The 22,952-nt window shown below is 34.4% G+C and overlaps 1 protein-coding gene across 9 annotated transcripts in view; it reads left to right on the top strand.

The window, feature by feature from the left end:
- The window catches only part of AKAP9 (A-kinase anchoring protein 9), a 111,537-nt gene that overhangs the window by 25,547 nt on the left and 63,038 nt on the right, over positions 1-22,952 (top strand). For 7 of the 9 annotated variants that reach the window (XM_064677610.1, XM_064677641.1, XM_064677623.1 and 4 more), the window contains 7 exons: positions 523-780; positions 7,778-7,822; positions 15,243-15,296; positions 15,695-15,865; positions 18,283-18,438; positions 19,389-19,586; positions 20,260-22,707. In XM_064677610.1, the coding sequence (XP_064533680.1) occupies positions 523-780; positions 7,778-7,822; positions 15,243-15,296; positions 15,695-15,865; positions 18,283-18,438; positions 19,389-19,586; positions 20,260-22,707 (3,330 nt within the window). The remainder of the gene's footprint in view (positions 1-522; positions 781-7,777; positions 7,823-15,242; positions 15,297-15,694; positions 15,866-18,282; positions 18,439-19,388; positions 19,587-20,259; positions 22,708-22,952) is intronic. The other 2 variants (XM_064677649.1, XM_064677668.1) reach the window with 2 other exon arrangements.

The following is a 22,952-nucleotide window of genomic DNA, read 5'->3' as shown; positions in this document are numbered from 1 at the left end:
TTTGCTATTTCTTTATGATGTTTTCAATAACTTGATCTGCTTTCTGACTTGTAACTTTTGGAAAAAAACCTTAATATGATACTTGCTGGAAGACAGGTTTGCTTTTGTCTGTCTCTGGAATAAAAATTAAAAAGAATTTCTGTAAATTAATTTTCAGGTTGCTATAAAATTGAAAGACGAGATTAGAGGTTATTTCATTACATTTGTTCTTTATAATGACATTTGTACCTTTACTTCAGAATATTTTGATTTCTAGATATCAATCTGTGGAACAGTAACTTGCTAGTATGAAACTAAGAAGGAATTCATTAATAGATTGTTGGTTTACATTTAAGATATTTAAAGCAAACCATGTAAATGGAAAAATAATCTGTCTCACATATGCAGGATTAACTTCCAACTTGTTTGCAGTAGTGATTAGTTTGAAGCTTTATGTAGAATAGCAGATAAGCCTTTATAGAGGATGTCATTACTAATAAGAGGAAAACTTTCACTTTTAACAAGATTGTGTCTTCTGTTCAGCTTGCCCAGTTTAGGCAGCGGAAGGCGCAAACTGATGGTCAAAATGGATCAAAGAAGCAGAAAAAGAAGAAGAAAACAGCAAACATCAAAGATGAAGAATCAATACAAGATGGGATTGAAACCGATCGATCTCGAGGTGATGAAATCTCCACATGCAGCAGCCGAAGGGGAGCAGCAGCTGCTACTGCTGACTTTGCTATTATCAGGACTTTGCATAGTGGAGAAATTATCAAACACAGCCAGGCTTACACCATCGAGGTAAGTTTGTTTTGACCTATAAAAAAATCACTTTTGGGGGGGTGTAAAATAATCCATTAAGTTTGAGAGTGAGAATAAAGGAATTGGATGAGATTTTGGGCATTTCCTTGCCTCTTCTGTCTGACCTTAGAATGTTCAGAGCAGTTTGTAGCTTCCTGCTGGCAATCATGTTTTTTATTGTAGTCAGTGTTGTATAGAGTATAGTGTTGTATAGATTATAGAAAATTTGTTGGTACTACTGTACTCCTTAAATGTGCATAAATTAATCTTGTTTTATTAAAAGTTTGCAAATTGCAGTGGATTTTTGATCACTGCACTTATGGCTGCAGCAAAATACAAAACTAAACTTCTTGTATTCATAATTTGAGTCACTTTGGTTAATGAGGCAAAGAAATGAATTTAGAAAACACTACTTAGAACTGAATGACTTGAGAGATTGATAAACAGTTACTCTACTTTTACTACTTAATGAAATATAATCCTGATTGCTAGTGGTTGAAAGTACATGCTCTGGGAAGTCTGTAACGTGCTCTATGAGACACTGGGAGTCCAGTTCAGTTCTGAGTGGACATGAATTCACACACTGTTCTTCCATATACAAGGGACAAGAGATGCTGATGTTATTTACAGAATAACTTAGTCCACTTGTGAAAGCGTTGCCTCTAAAATGACATGGCATTCTGAACGAGCATCTCAATGCAGATTCCCTGTGCTTTCCAGGTGAATGCAGGCTTTTATGAGAGATATGGTACAGATGAGTGCTCTGCATTTTGACTTGCCTGTCCTGTGCTAGGATAGACCATTCTATCTCCATTATTTAATTTCAAGCAACTGAGGACTAACAGAGAAATTACACTTTTGAAATTCTTTTGCATTTTTATTTAAAAAAAGCTTAACTTGGTGGAGGGGCAGGCAGACTAAATCACACACGGAAATAAAAACTTGTAACTGTTGCATTTATTTTACAGTTTTAAGCCTACAGCATATCCGTACACTAGATATTTTGAACTTTATGGATACATACCTTTAATAAATAGCTTTTATTTCTTAGAAAGGTCATGTTAGGGCTTCAAAACTGTTTATAGTAAGTCAATAAAACTGTCTGTTCAACTCACAGATTTTCCTGGAGGAGGTAATAAATTTTTTAAGAGTATTTAATAACAAAATAACTATTTCAGTAGGTGAAGATGGGATTTTTTTGCCTTCTAGGAAAAGAGAAGGCAAATGCAACAGCTGGGTATCTACAGCTAAAGAGAGAGGACTGCTAGGGCAGAGAAGTGTTTAGAGGGAATCACTAAAAATGTTGTAATAATGTAGCAGTCTGCATAAATTCAACAACTGTATGAAATAACTTTCTTAATCAAATATATTTTGAAGTTGCAGATGGACTCTTCTGATGTACTTGCTTTGTTAGGATACATATATCTACTACAATTGGAGAAACAGAGTAAAGTACAGAGTCATAGAATAACTTAGGTTGGAAGGGACCTCCGAGGTCATGTAGTCTGATCCTGTGCTCAAAGCAGGTCTAATTAGATCAGGTGGTCCTAGTGACCTGTGTTGGCCTCTGAATGCATACAGTACAAGTCAGATGATGTTAGAAATGGAAAAAATATCTGTGCTGCAGTTGCTAAAGGTTACACTCATAGATACATTCTGAAGATTGGGTATGATTTTTTTGAGGTCTATCTTATTCCAAAAGCAACTTATGTTTAAATAAATAAATACGGAGATGCACAGATTTTTCTGATATGTTGGGGTTTTTGTTTTGCTTCTTTCTTTTTTAAAATGTGGCTTTAAAAGAATAAGCCTGGTGATCATGTAAATTTGTGCTTTGACTCTCCTGGATTACTTAATCTTAGTGGCTTCTAAAACAGTATTCACTTCCACAAAAAAAAGCTACTCCCAATTGGGAGAGCATTTTAGTTTGTTAAGTGTGGTCTGTGGCCTGCTTATTCATGTTAAACAAGTAATTGGTATTTGGAGTTGGAAGGGGATTGCTGAAGTCTCTGTGCAGTGTTAATAGAAGAAGAAAATATCTGAAATAGTTTCAGTGAATCTCGTGACTTATTGGTTTTACTCTTGAAAGTGCAATGATTGGGACAGAGAGCCTGTATTACAGTAATTGGATTGGACCTTGCTTAGTTGAAATGGCAGCCAATGTAATAGGCAGTTTCAGGCTAATCTCTGCAATGGAGAATTACAGACAGCTTCCTTGAGCTGTTTGCTTTTTCACCCAACATTAAATCTTCATAGGCTGCTGTGTCAAGAGACTGAGACAGGATTACTGGAAGATTATGCAGGATCATTTTCTAGCTAAATTTTGATTCCACTTATTTATTTCATCCTTTACTGGAATTGATATTTAGAATTGTTCTTTCTGTACCACAAAATATACTCAGAATGTCTGACTATACTGCCTGTCTATCTAAAAATATTGACTGGGTTTTTTTGTGGTAGTTTGTACTTTTGTGGTAGTTTGTGGGTAGAAGTTTATCTCCCTGCAGTTTTTATAGTATGATTTTTTTATACCCCAGTGGAATTAGCATGTCCAAATGCAGATAAAAAAGAGTTATCTTACTCAATATGAATAACAGAAAATGAAATAGAGGTAATCCTCTGGGAGCTTATTTCCCTTCTGAAGTTAGACCAGGTTCTTTTCAGAGAGGACAAATATGTTTAGAGAGTGCAAAGTTAGTGTTTTGCTGTCATCCCTTTTCCTTTTTTTGCCCCTCTCTGTTCTTAAGGGTGGGCTCCTCTATCTCCCTGTATTCCCTCCAGTTACAGAATCTAATTGGAAGAACTCTGGGAGAACTATCCTTAGCCATTCCATTTTACCTTCTATCTGAACTTGTAAATCTCTAAGGTTTTCATCCTTTGTCAGAGGAACAGTTTATTTACTAGATTTATTAGAGAAATGCCAGCTGGTATTCCTTGTTTTAAGTATTTTGTTTCATGCTAAATGCTTTTTGTCTTGTTCTCACAAAGAGAATAATATATTGAGGTACTAGTTGTATTTGGTTTTTGTATTTATTGTGTCACACACGAGTATCTTTCGGTATTGACATCTGCGGTGTCCTTTTCCATATAGAAAAAAAAATCTAGAACACACAGCCTGGAAAATAAATTGGATCAATGAAAATCTCAGGTTTAGGACTGCTTCTGTTTTGACTTCTGCAGTTAAAAATGGAAGAAATCAAAAGCCACTTCCAGAGTAAATAATTGCTGAGATCACCCTCTCTGGGAAGTCTTGAAACAATGCATTGAACCACACTGCTTTGCAGGAATGTCCTAATGGCAGGAAAGCAAAAGAAATTAACCTGTGTCACAGTAAAATTGTCCTTGAGTCACCTGAGTAGTAAAAGCTATTATACAAAGCTTCTTAGAAAAGAAAAGTTTAAAGTTCTGTGATGAAGAATACCAGCTAATTGACTAAGGTTGGATTAGTAACTCGTCTTTTGTTTTTCACAGGGCAAATCCTTTTGGTAATAGTTTAAGAATAGCTTAACTGTTTACTCAAGTAGGTGATAGAGTTTATAGCTCCATCCATGCTCATTGTTTCATTTCTATAAGGTACTCCACTTGTTAGTGCCTGAGATTTTGACAGGAAGGAACAGAAAGGGAGTAAGAAGGAGACACTTGGTAGGATTCTTGAGAAGAAAAGTGACAGAAAGAAGAAAACATAAGCAGTATGACAAAACAGAGAGGATGCCTCAGTGAGAAAAGGAGTAAGTGGTGAATGTGGGTAAGGCATTCCTATGATAGAAGCATGAAAGCAAAGAGGGACTAAAGGCTTTGACTAGAGAAGAAGTATTTTGGGATGTACAATAAGATGAAGGATTTGAAAAAAATAATAGAGAAATAAAATGTAGTAAAAATTAGCCCAGTCACTTCAGACAATCTAGCATCCCTTGAAAAATGTTTTGAAATTGAAGAGTGAAGACAGGCAAATGTTTGGAAATAGCCTGTTCAATAGTAAAGTCAGCGTCACGAGAGAAGATAGGAGATTCTCAGCAGCATATGGTTCTGGCTGAAGCCAGTCATCTTTCCATTCACCATCTGGCCAGAAGATTACTAGGATAACTTGCCAATTTTTTTTGATTCATAAGGCAACCTCTGGTATTATTCCTTCCTTTATCTCTGTCAATACTGATATATAATAGATTTACTGACAAAGAAATTACCTGTATTTGAGAATGGTCTTTGCAGAATTACATAGTATTTCACTTTCCATTAAACATTTATAAGACCATGTAACCAAAGAATAGAAACCTAATTGAATGTTTAAGTTACCTCTCTGCTGGTGGTGTTTTCTGATATGGGAAATTTATACACTGAGAAGTCTGGTACCTTGCTGCAGATTACATTCAGATTTGGCAGCCATTTGTCTCCACTAAGATGCACACAATTTAAATTTGATCATAGTAAGTTGGTTTGGGTCATAAATTACCAGGGAATTTGAATTGAATAATTTTCCTGTTAGGAACTAGGAAAGACATGATGAGGCAACATATAAGAATAGCCCTTCATATTCAGAATATTTATAATAGATCCATAAAGTTAAGGATGACCCAGGGAGAGGGTTTTCATGACAGGGATATTCAATTTACATTCTCTTTATCTCACTTCCCAGTAACAGTCCTCTTAATTAGACTAAGTTGTGGTCCTTTATGAATTACTAGAGACCCATCTGAAAGTGGTCAAGCCAAAATAACTTGGTTTTGCTTCTACCAATGGCTAGTACAAGTTCAAGAATCAATCCAGCCTTTTGTAATTACATTTTTGTAACAGTTTTCATTGAGGTCATATAAACATCAGTAATTAACTTCAGGTAGAATTCAGCTCCATGTATACTCAGTCTTGGTTCTTGCTCTTATACCTTCATCCATTTTAATTCAAGTAGTTTAGTACTGGATGTCCGTTCTTGCAAAATGTTTTATTGTCACCTACAAAAGGTTTCTAAAGAAACACAAAAATAATTTTTCAATTCTTGTGGCCAATTTTGTATATGAGTTCTTTTGTCAATCCTGTGATAATATTGAGTATCCAGTGCCTAAGAATGTGACTTCTGAGCAATGCTTAGCTGCATACAGAAACAAGTTACTCTAAAATTGACCTCCTGTATTCCACAGATTGGTACTGCTTTTTTTGTGTCAGCTTGCAGTATTTCCTCTGAAGAATATATACAGATGGAAGTCGTTTTTAATTTTCTGAATACTTAAGTGTTATCTTTAAAAGTATTACCTGCAGAGTTGATGGAGATAGTTGACTATAAGGAGTCTTAGAGATGTCTTTCAGTGTACTCTAACTATCAACCACGTTACCAGTGAAGAAAATACTAAATAAAGAATTAAAATATCTTACAAGAAGAGAGTAACTGTTTCTAGCAGGAAATTGCTGTGGGATGCAGTTGGTAGAATATGTACAAAACAATGGTCAGAGTCTAACAAATGCCTGTTTCCAATTCCATAAGGCATTGAGGAGACTGATGAATAGCTTTCTTGGCATTATTCTGTCAAAAGATGCCGTGTTGCTAACAATGTGTGTATATATGAATTTTTTTAAATATTAAATATTTTCTTTTAAACCAGACCCCTGTGGCTCAGACAGATGAGCTATGTAAAACCTAATTACTTCTGTTGACCAAAAAAATAATTGAAGCCTACAAAATGGATATGCTTAGTAGTGGAAGAAGCTGGATTTTGAAATTACATTGGTCAGGTCTTAGGAAGTGAACATAGCCACTTGGAGGGCAAGATGACTGCCTGTAAAATTCTGGCTACTTGTAATGTTACAGATTCTCATAGCAAAAAAGTAGCATGCAGTCTTACAGTGTTGGAGTCTAATGTGTGGCAATAATACTTGATTTTAATAACCAAAAAACTATCTGCATCCAGGATTGAAGGAGACATTTTAGAAAGATTATTTATGCTGCTAACAGATATTGCACACCTAAATTGATGGAGACTGTGTGGGTTTTGACAATTTTTAAAAAATTATTTTAGGTTGGGTTTTGTTTTTTTTATTTTTGGTGGGTTTGTTTTGCTTTGGGTTTTTGTGTTTGTTTGTTTATTTGTTTTACTTTAGATTGGTATTCAGAAAGGACCAGCAATATTTTTTTTTTGAAATATATCTGGCCAAATTACCATTAAAAAATTAGTAATCACCTTCCTTTGAGAATCATATTTTCTCACTCTCACCTAAGCTTCAATTTACAAGTTCTTTGCCTTTTACTATGATTATCTACTAGGTTTGAGTTTATCCCAGGATGTAAAAATTTATTTGTGACCTTTCTTATAAAAAAGAAAGTGTACTTATTATAGTGTGCCTTATATAGATAATTTGCTTATTTTCCTACTAATATTTTGATTCTCAAACCTGATACATTTTATGTAGTTCATCAAGATACACTGTATTTAATTCAGGCGTCTACCATGGCTTTGTTAAGGCTTTGTTCCTTTAATTCCTCTAATTCATTCGATCACAAGATTTGAGTCTTTGTCCTTTTAGCTTTGCTTGGTTTCCATGGAAGCTGAAGGGTAATATGAGTGTTTGTTTTAAAATTCTAGTCAACATCAAAAGTCATGCATATACAATTGTGTTCTTAAGCCAACAAAGTTCCTAATTAGGTAAAATTGATCCATCAGAGACAAGTCCTTTCCATGGCACTCCCTACTTCTTTTTAAAAAATCAAAAACAAAACCCAAAAAATTGTTACATTTCCAAAATGGTATTTAGTACCTGTAGGTTGTTTGAAGATTTTGTCATGTGGTTATAATGTTTCCATGGTCACAGTTCAACAGCTAAGTAACTTTTTTAAAGCTGGAATTTCAAGGAAGTGATGGTATCCTTCACTACATATATATACTCATCAAATTCATGTACACCTTAATATTTTCAAGTACTGTATATTCTCAGAAACAGATGGAAAACATATTGTTTAGAGTGCCTTAATTGTTAGTATTTTAATATTTTATTTTATTATATTTTATTTTAGCCGGAAAGTGAAATTTCTACCACAGTAGAAGATTACAGTTCTGAGGTAAGACTGAAGTAATGCTTTTCTTAACTTTCTTTTGACCTTTTCTGTTACATGTTTACAGCAATGCTGTGCATAGTTTTTCAAAAAGAGAAGGAAAGAAAGAACAGATGTGATATTATAGACAAAGTTGTTGCATGTTATTACTGGTATGATTTACCATTAAAGCAAGCATTATGTCGACTACATAATGGGATGACTACTGTAATAAATAATGCAGTAGATACATAAACTGTTGTAACAATGTCATCCTTAAAGTTGTGTGAATACTTTGTATTGCCATTGGAGTATTGGCTGTGCATAATTTCTACTAATTTTCTGTGGGAAACTATTTAACAAGTCAATTATGTTTAAATGAGTTTCAAAGCAGCCCTTGCTCAATGACTGGCTGAGTGTCAGTCTGCTGGTGGGAGGTGGTGAGTGAATGCCTTTGCATCATTTGTTTGGATGTTTTGTTTTCTTTCACTTATTAAGTTGTCTTTATCTCATGAATTTTTGTTGCTTTTTCCATTCCAATTCTCTCCTCCATCCCACTGGTGGGAGAGTGAGTGACTATCAGGGGGACTTAGCTCTAGCTGGGGTCAACCCGCCACACATAGGCATCTACAACTCCTCTCTTGATGATACACATTGAAGGGTAGTAGTGTATATGGAACTTTGGTCCTGTCAAAGCAGTTTATTGTGTTTGTCAGGAGTAAACTGCCTCATGCACAAACATCGATCAATAACATGCTTGCAAGAAATAGCCATGGAATATCTGAATACAGTAAACATTGTTTCTAGTTAAAAAAATTAATTTTTCATGTCTCAATCACTGTCTGTAGGGACAATCAGGGTTTTGTTTTGCAGATCTCTGTGCTAAATACTTTAAAACACAACCCAGAATCTTAAGCTTGGCAACAAGTAAGAGTGGATGAAGTAATCAAATATGTGTCATTACTGAAGTAAATTTGGTTCAGAATACTTTGTTCTTCTCTCAGTTTAGCCTTTTATAAGAGAAGATGACTATGCATTAGAAGAACTGTTTGTTTCACGCTACTATTATAACAGCTTACTGTGAAGCCTAAGGAATATACACAGCAGACAGTGTGTCCCTGACCTGTCACACTGCATGGTGCAAAAGGAAAATCATTACTGCAGTGGGCAGTTTAGGCATGCCCTGAAAATGGGAATGGCTTTTCTTTCCTAGTAAATGACCTATCTTCACTTGCTCCTTCTTCCAGCCTATTTTCTTGATCAACTCCATATCTGTTTTGTATCTCCTAGTTTTTTGTAAATTCTTCCCTATCTGTAATGACTCCTGTCAGTTTTTTCACCTTCCCTTGCCCATCTCCTTCTATTCCTTGCTTGATTTCTTAACTCTGTCTTTGCAGCCTTTTTCTATTCTTCCTTTACCTTCCTCAGTCATTCCAAAGCCTAGTTTCTTTCCCAGCCTTTCCAACTTACTCCAAGCATTGTTCTTCCTTCTTTCTTATTTTAATATTTTTTATCCCTCTCCCTTGAAAACCTGTTCTCTTTCATTCCCTGCCTTAAGTTGGGATCCTGCTAACGTTCAGCTCTACTTGTCCTAAGATGAAAGGAATAGCTTTTCTTTCCGACCTCTCTCATCAAATCTCAGTTCAAGTTTCCTTACTAGAGTTGGTCTTGGCCTTTAGTTGAATGCTTTTCTCATCCCTCTGTTCTCCAGTTTGGCTCTTTCTTACCCACTTCTTCCCCCTGCCCTTGTTTATAAGCACCCTCACTTTCTTCTGGTGCATTGGTAGGAGGCACTTGGGTGTACAAGTGCAATGTTCCCTCGCGTTCATTATTGGTTCCTTTCAAATACAGAGGACTGAAACATGGGGACCCTTGGTCTGGTCAATGGCATTCATTTCTGTGGCATGTTTTTTGTGATGCAAATTTAAAAAAAATACATCTGAGATCAGCACTTTTGGAATTGCTCTAAACAAAAGAAGATTTTTGTTGAGGGGTAGGTTCAAGGGCTTAAAGCAAAGTTTGCCTGGGGAAAAAAAACCCATCCATTTAAAGATTTTGGTCTTTTCATAGATAAAATGTGGTTTATTTTGTCCAAGGAATTCAAGTAGCAAAGAACAAAGGGAATCTGACTTTGCTTTCTGTATGGTAGGATGATAGGGCAATATGTGCACACCGTTTGCCATTGAGTGTAGCAGACATGCTTTTGAACAACTGCTGTGACCTTACTGCACCTTTTTAGAATATGCATCACTGTGGTATGTGATTACTTTTAAATGGAATTTGCAGTATGTGAAGAATGAACCCTTGAAAACAGTTGACAATGTCATTGGTGTTCATGTATGTATTTTTACAAGTCAGACATATTACATATGTAATGAAATATGACTGTCAAATTTTGATCACTTATGAGGTGGTAGGAAGCAGTGTTGGAGCCTGATTGTAAAAGCTCAAGAAAACACATCTTTGCACAAGGCAATAGGATACAGAAAAGATCTGGTATAATGCCTCATGGTAATTGTGGATGTGTTTCTGATTTTAGTGTTTTGGGTTTAGTATCAGTTGAATTCAAAGCTCTCATTTTAAAATTAAGTTTTCACATCTAAACACTTAACTTTTACCCTGCTTCAGTCTTCAAAGATTTCTGGAGGTACCTGCAGAGGAAATTAGGGAGCAATTTTTCAGGTACTCAACACAATAGAATTACAGTCAGACTGCCTTCTGAATGTTCCTTTTAAAAATTGCAGATTTCTGTAAAAATGCAATGACAGATTGCATTTAATACGCACTTTTCACTCTTGCAAAAATACTTTTTAGCTCTCTGAGAGTTATTTTCGAAGGCATAAATAGACACACAAAACTTGTGAATAGTAACATGATACTGGATTTGGTGAAGAACAAGCTCAAGCAGTCAGAGTCGCTATCTTAGTAAGTTCTTTTTAATTCCAGCTCATTATAATTGGTTGGTATCTTAAATGGGGAGACAACATGTTTAGGAATGCATATATTTTAGGAACTGAATTCTCAATATGTTTCCTGTCAGCTGTAGTGTTACTTTTATTATTCAAAGCTCTGCTTACATTCATGGCCACACTGTAAATAAAATGATCTGAAGCCGTTTCAGTTCATGAAGATGAGATTAAGTTAAATTTTGTCTGTAACAATGTAATTATGAAGTTGTATAAAATCTTGAGCTTATCTTTTTTACCAATATATAACTTTGTTTCCAGAATTATAAGAAACCACACATTTGTAGAAAGAGGCCTGTTGATCCGTTTCCTGAGTGATTAGAACATCTGTATTATTTTCAGTGGTTTTTGCCAGAAATTAAGTTGAAATTGAGGTTGACATGCTTCAAATTGAAATAGGTCATAAATTGTTTTGTTGTAGCTGATAAAATAAGTCAGTTGTTTTTAACTCTTCAGACCTTTCTCTTAAAGAATTGGATGAAATTTAGTGGTAAGCTTTTCTCTCTTTAGGAGACTTATCAGATACACAATTATAAGCCAATACAGTTGTCTAAGCAAAATTGAAGGAACCAGTGTATGTTTATATGAGAGTTCTTGTCTTGAAGGACATTTGTTGTAAATACAGTCTCTTGTTCAGTTTTGTTCTGCCACCTTTCTAATACCTACACGATCAAGGTGCTAGCCAAAGTGAAGACTGGTAAATCTTTCATATGAGCTTGTCTTTTGGGACAAATTGCTCAGTTTGCGCAGGAATGACACCTAATCTTAAATTAAAGTATAATGGTAGTTATCTATTTAAGGTTATGGTCTAAACTCAGAACTAAAGGTAGTTAGGCTTTTTCCAACAGGTGGGATTTTTGGGGGGTTTTATAGCTGTGTAAGGAAAGTTGCCCCCATACATTTTCTGTATGCCTCAATTTTATGGTATAACTGAAAGACTTCTCCACTTGTTTTTTTTTCTCTTATTGACTCTCTTCCCAATTTGCAAAATGTAGCTCTGAAAAGGTGATTAATATGAAGTCTACAAAGTCTTTGGTTTTTTTTTTAATTTTAGCGAAATTCTATACCTTAACTACTACATAAAGAAACCTGTTGCTGTGCTATTAATATATAGAAAAATATATCAAACCATGATATTTTAAAAAGCCATCAGTTGTTGTCCTTCAGAAGTTGCTTACCTTAGTTATATTACAGGATTATAATTATTTTCATCACAAACCAAAAATGGCTTTTTTTATGGAGTATAAAAAACCCTCTCCCCCCAAAATACACTGAAATTCATTTTCCCAGGTTGACCTAATTGCTAATTTTAGCTAGATTTCATATAGTCAGTTGTGACATAACTAGAAGATTGAGGAGAGCTAAGAACATTGACAAAGAGTGTCAGAGGTCTAAATCCTAATTTTTCTAAAGGAATCAGGTGTCCAAAATGTAAAAGAAGGGGGGAGGGGAAGAAAACACGAGGTAAAATTTTTAGTCCATTCCAGATTCTTCTGTATGTTTCTACTACCAAATCAAACAATTGTTTAGGCAAAAGTCTGCTTGCCCATATGTAATAGGTTGTATTATTTTTATGCACTAAAGTATTTTCTATGCTTTCCAGTGATTGAACAGTAGGTATTGATTTATGCTGAGCATGAATTTTCTATATAAAGGGACATCTCTGTAGTACTGGCATTAATGTTGTAAGTAGTTACACATCATATATTATTACTGCTATTTCTGAGGTATAATTTCAGGTCTTCCAAGCTCTAAGGAACATTGAACAGGGTACAGTGATTTCATAAATTTAATCCTGACCTCTAGTGGCAATTGTCATAAATTGCTGCCTTGGTTCAGTGGTGGAAGTTGGTTTTCCTTGTGTTTCTCAGAAAGAAGATTCCTTTCGTTTATCTTAAGCATATGTATTTACTGATGCAATATAAATTAAACCTTTATTTTTAGCTAATGACTGCAGATTATATTTTACTTTATAATTGTAAATACTGTTTCTGTGAGTTATTTTGAAAATACGAAGAAGGAAGAACAATCAGACAGAATGTCCTTTGAGGAACTTCCATAACCTTCATTTGTTTCATATCCTTTGTTCACCAGAACTGTTGCTGCTGAGTAGCTAATGTATTGTAAAATATAATCCTTTCTAATTTTGTGATTATTTGATTATGCAAATTTTATCCAGAGCTCTTATTACTTCTTGCTTCCATTATATTAAAATGTGTGTGGTTTGATTGTTTCTTTAAATGTTTAATCATGTGCTGGGGTGTGTAACTAAGAACATCATAAGGTATTAAGGCCTAAGGATTTCAGTGTTAAAGGTGAACTGCAAAGCTTTTAAAGAAGAAATTGTAAGAATCTACATTAAGAGTATTTGTGGACTTGCAGATCTCTATATGGGTAAATCACTGAGGCCATAAGACAAAACACAGGAGTCCTATAGGCCTTATCCAGACATTTAGTAACACTCAAGTTGGCGTCTGGAGTACTGAATTAATATATTGCAGATGAGTGAAAAATTAATTCTAAATTAAGATATTTTGAAGCTATTAACTCATTCCCAACTTTCTATCTGCTCTGACACAGCAGAATTTGTCAAACCAGGAGTTGCCAGGCTCCTCCCAAGGTTTCCCTCAACACAGCACCCTGCTGTGGCTGTTTGGCATTTTTTTTCACGTATAGCAGTGCTGTTTGTTGTCTTGTCATGTTTCAACTTTCACTTTGCCAGAAGACATAAGGCATTTGAAAGAAGAAGGTATCAGATGAGAAACAACATGGACTGCCGTGTTACCGCGATTCACTTACTCGTGTGATGTCTAAGACCTAGGGTACTGTGAAATGAGGCAGGATTTCTGATGTTCTAGACAGTTGTTCTCAATGTGTGTAGCAAAATTCCTTTTATAAGTTAAAGGTCTTTCATAGAATTTTCAGCTGCTAAGGAGTCTGGAACATCTAATGAGATAAGGCTTTCATGCCTTTCCTATTAGCTCTTGTTATAAAGCATCCCAAGAGTCTTTGTTGCACATAGCTGTGATTCACAGGAAGAGAAGCATGCCCACTGTTGTAGATTACAATAATCATATACTACATCTTTATCAATTAAGCCTAAATAAAATGGGAGTTAAAAAAAGGAAAGGAAGGCTTACATAATAGAGTTTCTATTAAACTACTAGTGTTACTAATCTGGGGCATGAGCCAAAATCTGAATAAAGACTTTGGTGCCAGGCGCTTTGTAGACACTTGTGTATCTGAACATAGAGCAAACATCTGGCAGTACACAAATGATACACAGTACCTCTGTGAGTTGCCTGGACTGCCGTTTGCTGCAATTTTCTTTATTCTTTCTAAACTAAGGTAGTAATCTCTCTGTGGTGCCTTCATTTTACTGAGAAAATCAGAAATTGAGAGGGCACTGTCAGCCTTGCAAATTCTTCTCTAATGCAGATTTATTCGTTCTCTTAATACCAACTCAATGACTATATTGATCCCATTTGTAACAGTGCACTTATTGATTTCCTTAGACGTGATAGTTCTTTGTAAGTAAGCCCTGACCTAGGCTATGGCAGATGTCTGAGCAGTATAGCTCCTTTTTTTTTGTTTTAAACATAGTATTTGGGTGTGAAATACTATCGTGCCTTACCATTTCTAGTACCATTATTTTTGTTTCAGGCTTGGATGTAATAAACAGCTCCAAGGAGAAATACAGCTATTCTTGCTTTCTCATTTTTATACACTGGTCTGCTCTTTTAAAAGCCTGCCTATCTGTTTTGTGGTTCCTCACAAGTACACAGAATGTTTTTTTCATTTTGATGTAACTGCTACTTTGACCTGTACTTGCCTTTTGGAGATTCGTTGTTATTGGTTTGCACAGTCTGTAGAACCAAAATTCTCGTAGAAGCTGAAAGGGCTTGCAATGTTAGGTGAGTGAAAGTGGATTTTTTTTTCAAATGTCTTATGTCAAATGTATCATTTCTGTTCTTTTTCAATTTCACAAAATTCCTTCAAATTGAGGATGAGTGTCTATGATACTGTCTTTCATCCACTATGGAGAGAAAAGTGGCTTTCAGAAAGATTAAATCTTGTGGTGTATAAAAATTTTTTGGAAAGCATAACTATGTTTAATAATATATAGAAATATTAAACCTGTAATTTAAAATGCAATAGTACTGTATTTTAATAATTTCAAGTATAAAGCATTGCGTTGACCTTTAAATCTGAATTCCTTTGTTCTCTCTAGATGTTTAGATTTGTAATAAGATTTTTGTTTTAAAACAGTAGTATCTATTTTTGCAATTTTAGATGTTTTACCTGTTACCTATGCTTACTTTGATGCATTTTGCTATACATAAAGCTATTTTGTATTTCAAATGAAATAAATGTAACAATTCCTGTGGGTCTGAAGGAATTGCCACATAAGATTCAAATAAATGGGAAATAGAAAATCAAGCATTATATCAAATAATGTATTAGAAATTGTCTTTATACAGGTAAATGGTTGCAGTTTTGAGACAAGAACAGCTATACCTACAGACTTAATCAGGGTACAGTATTGCAAATTGAATTGTAATACTAATGGAGAATACTAAAAACCTCAATTTGTTTTGAACAAAAACTGTGTTGCTGACTAATACTTTATTTTGCATGCTGTGCTCTGCATCTGCATTGTTTGCTATATTAATATAGTATATCATTCAACTTGAAATGCAAGCCAATTTACTCCATCTATTAAGGCTAAGATTATAAAGCAGAATTGCTTTATGTCAGTGCTTTTGAGATGTGAATTATATTAACAAAGGAGGTTACTATGGCAATAAGATCTTCGATGCTGTATTGTATGTTAATGTTCTAAGGTGGCATTTGGTACAGAATTTAATATTTGACTTTACTTACTGTGATAAAACATAAAAAGTGGTGTGTAAAGGAACTTGGATTGATTTAGGAAGAAGAATTTGGAGTTGGAGAGATTCGTTCAGAGCATGGAATGCAGCACTCTCACACACAGCTAGCGGTGATGGAGAATGAATTGACTGGGAAACAACAAGAGATTGAAGAGCTAAGCAGAGAGATAGAAGAAATGAGGGCAGCGTATGGTACAGAAGGATTGCAACAGGTATAATTACCTTATGTTGCTTTCTACTTGCTGTTTGCTTACATGCAAAAATGCAGAGCATCAACAGAAAGAGTTCACACTTAATGGCAGCTGTTCAGAATGCAGTCAGTGTGTGATGTCAAATTAATTACACATAATTTCTTTCAATCATATACCATGTGCTCTATTTCTTTGAGTGGCATTTCCGTTGTGTGTCCTTTTTCTCTGTATTTTGTGACTAAAATGCCAGTGACTTTCTTCAAATCAGGAGTGGAAAGACAATTTTCTTCAAGAAAAGCCCTAATTCATCAAAGACTGTATGTCTTTGATACTTTCCTGTTCCTCCAAGATCAAAAAAACTCAGGTTTTACTCCCTAGGGAATAATATAACTGAACCAAAATGTATTTGTTTGTCAGACTTCACAGCCTGAAATACAAAAACAACTGTGTCAGAATGTTTTAATTAAAAACATCTAATAATTTGGGTTTACAGAGAAGATTTTCTTATTTTAAAAATACCATTGAAGTATAAAGTTAGTTTATAAAGTAAGGAATATTCTTCCAATTTGAGCCAGTGGTACAACCCACTCAAGTCAATGATTTGTAGTGCTTCATGTCTTATTTGTCTCTCTCTTTTAATTTGGATTCAAGTTATGTCACTGTTTTCCTATTTTTTTGCAAAGTACTATAGAATGAAAAAAACAAAACAAAGTTCTAATATTCAGTTATTTTCACCGTTATTATTGCACAGTTATAATTTTTTTCCGCTTGCATTTGTATCTGAACTGTGAAAATATTTTCCACAATATCACCAGTTAAGTGGGTTTTATCCGGTGTTGAATTTTAATTATTGTTTCTTGTATCTGTTGTGCTAAACATAATAGTCATAATTATAGCATAATAAAGAAAATAAGCATAATTTTAGTTTCTTAAAGTTGTAACTACTGTTAGTTTTTTTCTGAAAGAGCTGAAAGTAAAAATGTTTGCATTTTTTAAATGGCTATAATTAAAATTTTTAAAATAAAAGTACATTAAAATCTGGGGCGTTGGGCTGTGGTACAGTAATATTTTAATAGTTGCAGCATATTTTTGTATGATAGTGGTACAGTGCATAATATTTCAGTCGAGAAGTGCATATGCTTTATTTTTCAGAAGAAACAAAAGGAATTGTAAAAGGGGATTGGGAAAGATAGTTGTGTGCTTTAGTTCTACCTGTTGTGTCAAGAACAGAAATGGAATTTAGAAAGTTGAAAATTATATAACATTGTGTGGAGTGGAGCAGACAAATTTATTAATTTGGTTTCATTGAACAGATGCAAAAGTAAAGGTGTGACACACTTATGTTCCTGATCTGTGCCTAATTTTCTCTACTGTAACAAACATCTATTATTTCCACAAGACCCGTGCTTTTAAAGTAGGAGTTCACTCCAGTGTTCTGCAAAGAACTTTAAAATTATTTCCTCAAATTCTTTGCCTAGTTTTGCTAGGCAAAGACTTTTTGGTTGGGACTTTTGGTTTTTATGTCCCTGTCCTCTAAATCAATAAACTTTATCTGGAAGTATGTTACTGTTAGCATCCAAGACTCATCACATAACTCAGTGAAGATTTTGTGGGGGAAGACTGTAAACAAAACAGTTAGAGAGGGCAACTAACGGTTTAAGAAATTTGCAATATGTAGAGATGAGACTTCCACTAGCCTTCAAAGAGTTCAAATTAAAAAATGGACTTTAAAGTGAGTAACATGTTTATATAAATGCACACAAAAATATTACCAATTAGTATTGTAAAATTTCTGACTGCTTGAGTGTAATCCTAGAAAAAAAATAAAACAGTTGCAAAGGGTTTTTTGTACTCTTATAATTTCTTCATCATTACAAATTACAGAAGATTCGTCTATAAATATACTGTATCAGTTTTGCAGCTTGAACTGATGTTTTCATGTAGTTATGAATAATTCCTCTGGGTTCACAATGTAGGATATTGCATGGTATCTATTACATCCTTTTAGTGTGATGAATGCAATTTATTGCACTTTCAGTGACAGAAGACTTGAATTTATTGTGAAAAAAGTGTGAGAACATGAGTAGTTGAACAAAATTGCTGAAACACTATTAGTAGATATCTGGCTTCCTTTATGATAGTTTGTTTATGTGGCCATGCTTTTTATTTTAAAAGCAAGTTGTATATTTAACTAATTAACCTTCTTAAAAGTGCAGATTTCGTTATTTGTTAACTATATTTTATGGAGAGGTCATATATTGTTAGATGGGGGGAAAATTCTGAAATATTTACAAATAGAATTTGTGAAAACATAAATGCTTTAGTAGTATGACATCTTTGAAATGGAGATGACTTATTCCTACTTAACTAAAATTAGCTAGTATTACTTTGTCTGTGGCTTTTCTATGTATTAATAGTTTAAATTTTATCTTTTATAGCTGCAAGAATTTGAAGCTGCTATCAAAAAAAGAGATGACATTATCACTCAGCTCACTACTAACCTGCAGCAGGCACGGAAAGAGAAGGATGAAACTATGAGGGAGTTCTTGGAGCTTACTGAGCAAAGTCAAAAACTGCAAATTCAGTTTCAGCATGTAAGTTACAGAGCTACCAATATTTATTTGGGTTTGAAAATAGATGTTGCTTTGGAGACTCCATAAATAGCTACTTCCTGCAGAAGCACACAATTTTTTGTGCATTTTTGAAGAATTAGTCTCTTTGTATAGATCGACAGTCCTTTTACTGGTCCTACTGTTGTTGTCATAGTACCTGATTTATTTTACTAATTAACTATGAAATTACAAAGATTAGTCTGTTTTCTTTCCTAGTATGTGGTAATAGCTTCTCGTAAATACTGAATTATGGCAGTTATCTTGGGGAAAAACACTTGTGTAATTAGTTTTCAAAGCTTTGTGCTGAAATCTAACGTTTTCCCTTTGAAATCAAGAGATCCAGCCATCAACTTACATGGGACACTGTGCCATGCTGCAGTCCATCCTATATTTTTAAATAAAACCTGCCTTTTGTGGTATTATTAGAAGGTAATTTAAATAAGAAAGTGAAGCTTCAGAAAAACATTTCTTCTAAAAAGTATGGTGATTGAGGTGCTATAAACACTCAGACTACAGCTTACAGTGTTGCAGTTGAATATTGTAGTATTCTGTGCTGTTTAAGCTCATTATTTAGCTTATTTTCAGATTCAAGCAGGCTGTATTCTGAAGCCTGAGCTTTTACTATTCAAACTCTGATTTTGGGCTCAGTAGTTGCAACTAGTTGATTTTACTACTTAGTAGTGTTTCTGAGACACTGCTCTCCTATGTTAGCTTACCATTAATATTTAATTAATATTAAATATCTTTCTATTGGCTAGCCATCCCAAACGACTAAGGATATTTCAGTTCCTCCAAAATAACTTAGAAATTTGTGCAATAATCTTTGGGCTTGCAATATGGAAGAAGAAAGTAAAGATCACTCTTTCTGTATGTAGTGCAAGCTGGTTTTGAAAAACGTGATGTATTTTAGGTTTTATTCTTTATCATTCAAGTTGCAGGCAAGTGAAGCCCTAAGGAACAGCAGCCATAGTTGCACAGCTGCTGATTTATTGCAAGCCAAGCAACAGATACTTTCACATCAGCAACAGCTAGAAGAACAAGAATGTCTGCTAAAGAATTATCAAAAAAAGAATGAAGAATTTGAAGAACAGATAACATGTCTTCAAGAGAAAATCACAAGATACGAAATGGTATGTTCCTTACTACACAGATCTCTTTTCCTAAACTCTTTTCAGGATTTTGTAGTTCCTTTGAAATATAAGGGCCAAAGCACAGATAATGAGTGTGTTGTGTAAAATGCATATTAAGATTTTGGGACTGTTTCTGTTAATTAACACATAATATGTGTATAATTTAAAACTGAAAATTTTATGTCAATTTTGTGTATTATGTTTTTAAAAGTTGCAGAAATATGTACAGCAAAATATGAAACTATACTGAGTGTTAGAATGCCTTCATTGAATGACGTTATTTTAGAAAAAAGATTTAAATTACTTGTTTGAACAATCTTTTCTCTCTTAAGGAAAGAGGAATTTTTTTTTCTTCATGTACTTTTTTTAATTATCCTTCATGAAAAACATTTTAAAAGCACCTAAAAAATTAAATGTCATTAGAAGTGATAAGAGAGGGTGGGGGAGGCAGGGAGGAGTGGGGAGGAGAAGGGAAATGATGATGAAGATGAGGTAGGGATTCTCAGTTATTCCAAGGGTACAGAAAACCTCCAAATGAGGTCAAAAAGTAATATATATTTATTTTTTATCAGTTAGCATTCTAAAAAAGGCTAAATAGCCAAGTCTGTAAATGTTCTTATGTGTTCATATAATTAGCTAAAAATAAGAACATGGTTTTGCTTATTTTTTAAAGGAAAAACAGAAAAACGAGGGAGAAGATTTGAGTAAAATACAAGAAAAAGAAGCATTAGTTGAAGAGCTGGAAGCAAAACTTGGGGAAGAAGAAAAAAATTCACTTCATCTTATGGAAAAATTATCAGATGTCAGCAAATTACTTGAAGAATCAAAAGAAGAGATTTCACTAAAGAACCAGCAGATAACTAATATGAGACTTGAACTTAGCACCTACAAACAGAAAGAAAGACAATGTTCTGATGAAATAAAACAATTAATGGGAACTGTGGAAGAATTGCAGAAACGATGTTATAAAGACAGCCAGTCTGAAGCTGACATTGTGCAAAGAATGGAACTAGAGACACAAAGGAGACTGGCACAACTTCAGGCTGAATTAGATGAAATGCATGGCCAGCAGATTGTACAAATGAAGCAAGAATTAATTAAGCAACATGCGGTGGAAATAGAGCAGCGTCTTTTGCAACAAAAAGTAGAATTGGAGAAAACTTCAAGTCTATCTTTGAATGAGAGTGTTAGTAAAGATCAAATGCATTTAATGAATATTAAAATTAATGAATTGAATGTGAAATTGCAAGATGCTGATAAGGAAAGGGAAAAAATAAAGCAAGAATTGTCACAACAAATGGAATTAATTTCAGCAGAGAAGTCTCTTCAGCAAACTAGAATTGAAGATCTTCTCCAAGAACTGAATTTTTCAAGAGAGCAGGTTCAAAGAGCCAAGCAAACTATAGTGGATATGGAATGTAGACTAAATGAAGCTGAAAAATACCAGTTTGTGATTGAAGATTTAAAAACTCAACTGGCTTCTGCATCTGAATTTAGGAAGGATTTGGAATTAAAACATGAGGCAGAAGTCACAAATTACAAAATAAAACTGGAAATGCTAGAAAGGGAGAAGGATGCAGTTTTGGACAGAATGGCAGAATCTCAAGAAGCAGAATTGGAGAGACTGAGAACAAAACTTCTGTTTAGTCATGAAGAGGAACTTTCCAGACTTAAAGAAGACTTAAAAAATGAGCACATGGTAAACATGGAAAGCCTTAAACATAACTTGAATATGCACCATAAACAGCAGTTAGATGAGGTACAAAATGAAATGAGTCAAAAGATAGAAGCCATGCAATATGAAAAGGACAACTTAATCACAAAGCAAAATCAGTTGATATTAGAGATTACGAACCTGAAAGATTTACAGCAGTCTATTGTAAATTCTAAATCTGAAGAAATGACACTTCAAATACATGAACTGCAGAAGGAGATTGAAGTGCTTAGGCAAGAGGAAAAAGAGAAGGGTACCCTTGAACAAGAAATTCAAGAGCTGCAGCTTAAAACTGAATTGATGCAGGAACAAATGAGGGAGAGAGAGGATAGCCTTCAAAAAAAGTGTTCAGAACTAGAAACCCAAAATAGTGTTCTTAAGGGGAAAAATGAAACTCTGGAAGAGAAATTAAAAAGTATGTTGGTAAGCTCTGAAGAAAACATACTTTGTAACAGTAGTGTTAGCTCTGAGACAGAAGTTTTGGACTTGCAAAAAAGAATAGAGAAGCTGATTACTGAAAAAGAGCAACTTAAAAACCAAAACAGTCAACTCCAAGAGGATAGTGAAAGGCAAAAGAGTGCCTTTTCATTTACTGAGAAAAAACTTGAAGCTAATTATAAAGAGCTGCAGAAACAATGTGCAACTCTTCTGAAGGCAAAAACGGAATTAGAAGAGAATAAGATGAAGCAGGAAGCTGAATATAAAAGCAAACTCAAAGCTTTGAATGAAAAACTTCACCATTTACAAAGTAATAGACCAGGTTTATTTAAAACTAAAACTTGTGGTTTTGAAGGAAGTAAAGAAATCAAGGTGTCCAGGGCAGACACATTTGAGGCTGGAGAAGTTGTTGAGAAAGATGCAACAGAACTAATGGAAAAGCTTGAGGTGACTCAGCGTGAGAAACTGGAATTGTCCCTGAGACTTTCTGATCTCTCTGAACAATTAAAGTCAAAGGATAGTGAAATTTGTCATTTAAATGAAAAGATCAAATCCTTAAAAGATGAGAAAGAGCAAATTCTAGCAAAGTGTAAAGAACTAGAAGTCATAAATAGCCGTGCTCAGAAAGGAAATAGTAGTAGTAATGACTCTAAGACAAAATACTCTAAAGGAAAATCTCTGAAGACTGCTACTACAGCATCTGAAAGTAGAAATAAACCCCCTGGTCCGAGGAGTAAAACTGATGAAGGAATAAATGTAAGGGGAAATCTAGCTTTGGGTAAAGATAGGAGTCATGAGGTAACAAAAAGAAATGAGGTCCAGCAACTGCTGAAACCAGAACAGCAGTCTCTTGTAGAACATTTACATGGGATGCCAGACAAGCTGACAGATGAAGCATCATTAATAGCCATTACACAAAGTGAAAATAATAATCTTCAGCAGCAAGTGGATGCCTTAAAATCAGAACAGGTATGTTACATAAGACAGTATAGAAAATAATTTGCCTATGAGAATTTGTAGGAGCTTGCACTTGGAAATTTACATTGTATTTTTCCTGTTAGCTGCTCTGAAGTACAGGTGTGTGTCGTGTGTGTGTGCATGTCACTGTGGCCAGTGGTTGAAAGGGGTTACATGAATGAATGCAATTGTAATTCTGGTCAATGTGTATGAGGATGGTATTTTTCAATGAAAGAAACACTCTTTCTCTTAGATTT

The sequence above is a fragment of the Pseudopipra pipra genome, chromosome 1, assembly GCF_036250125.1.
Source record: "Pseudopipra pipra isolate bDixPip1 chromosome 1, bDixPip1.hap1, whole genome shotgun sequence".
NCBI lineage: Eukaryota > Metazoa > Chordata > Aves > Passeriformes > Pipridae > Pseudopipra > Pseudopipra pipra.
Note: the sequence above shows the minus strand (reverse complement) of the source record. Positions and strands in the feature narration are given on the sequence as shown.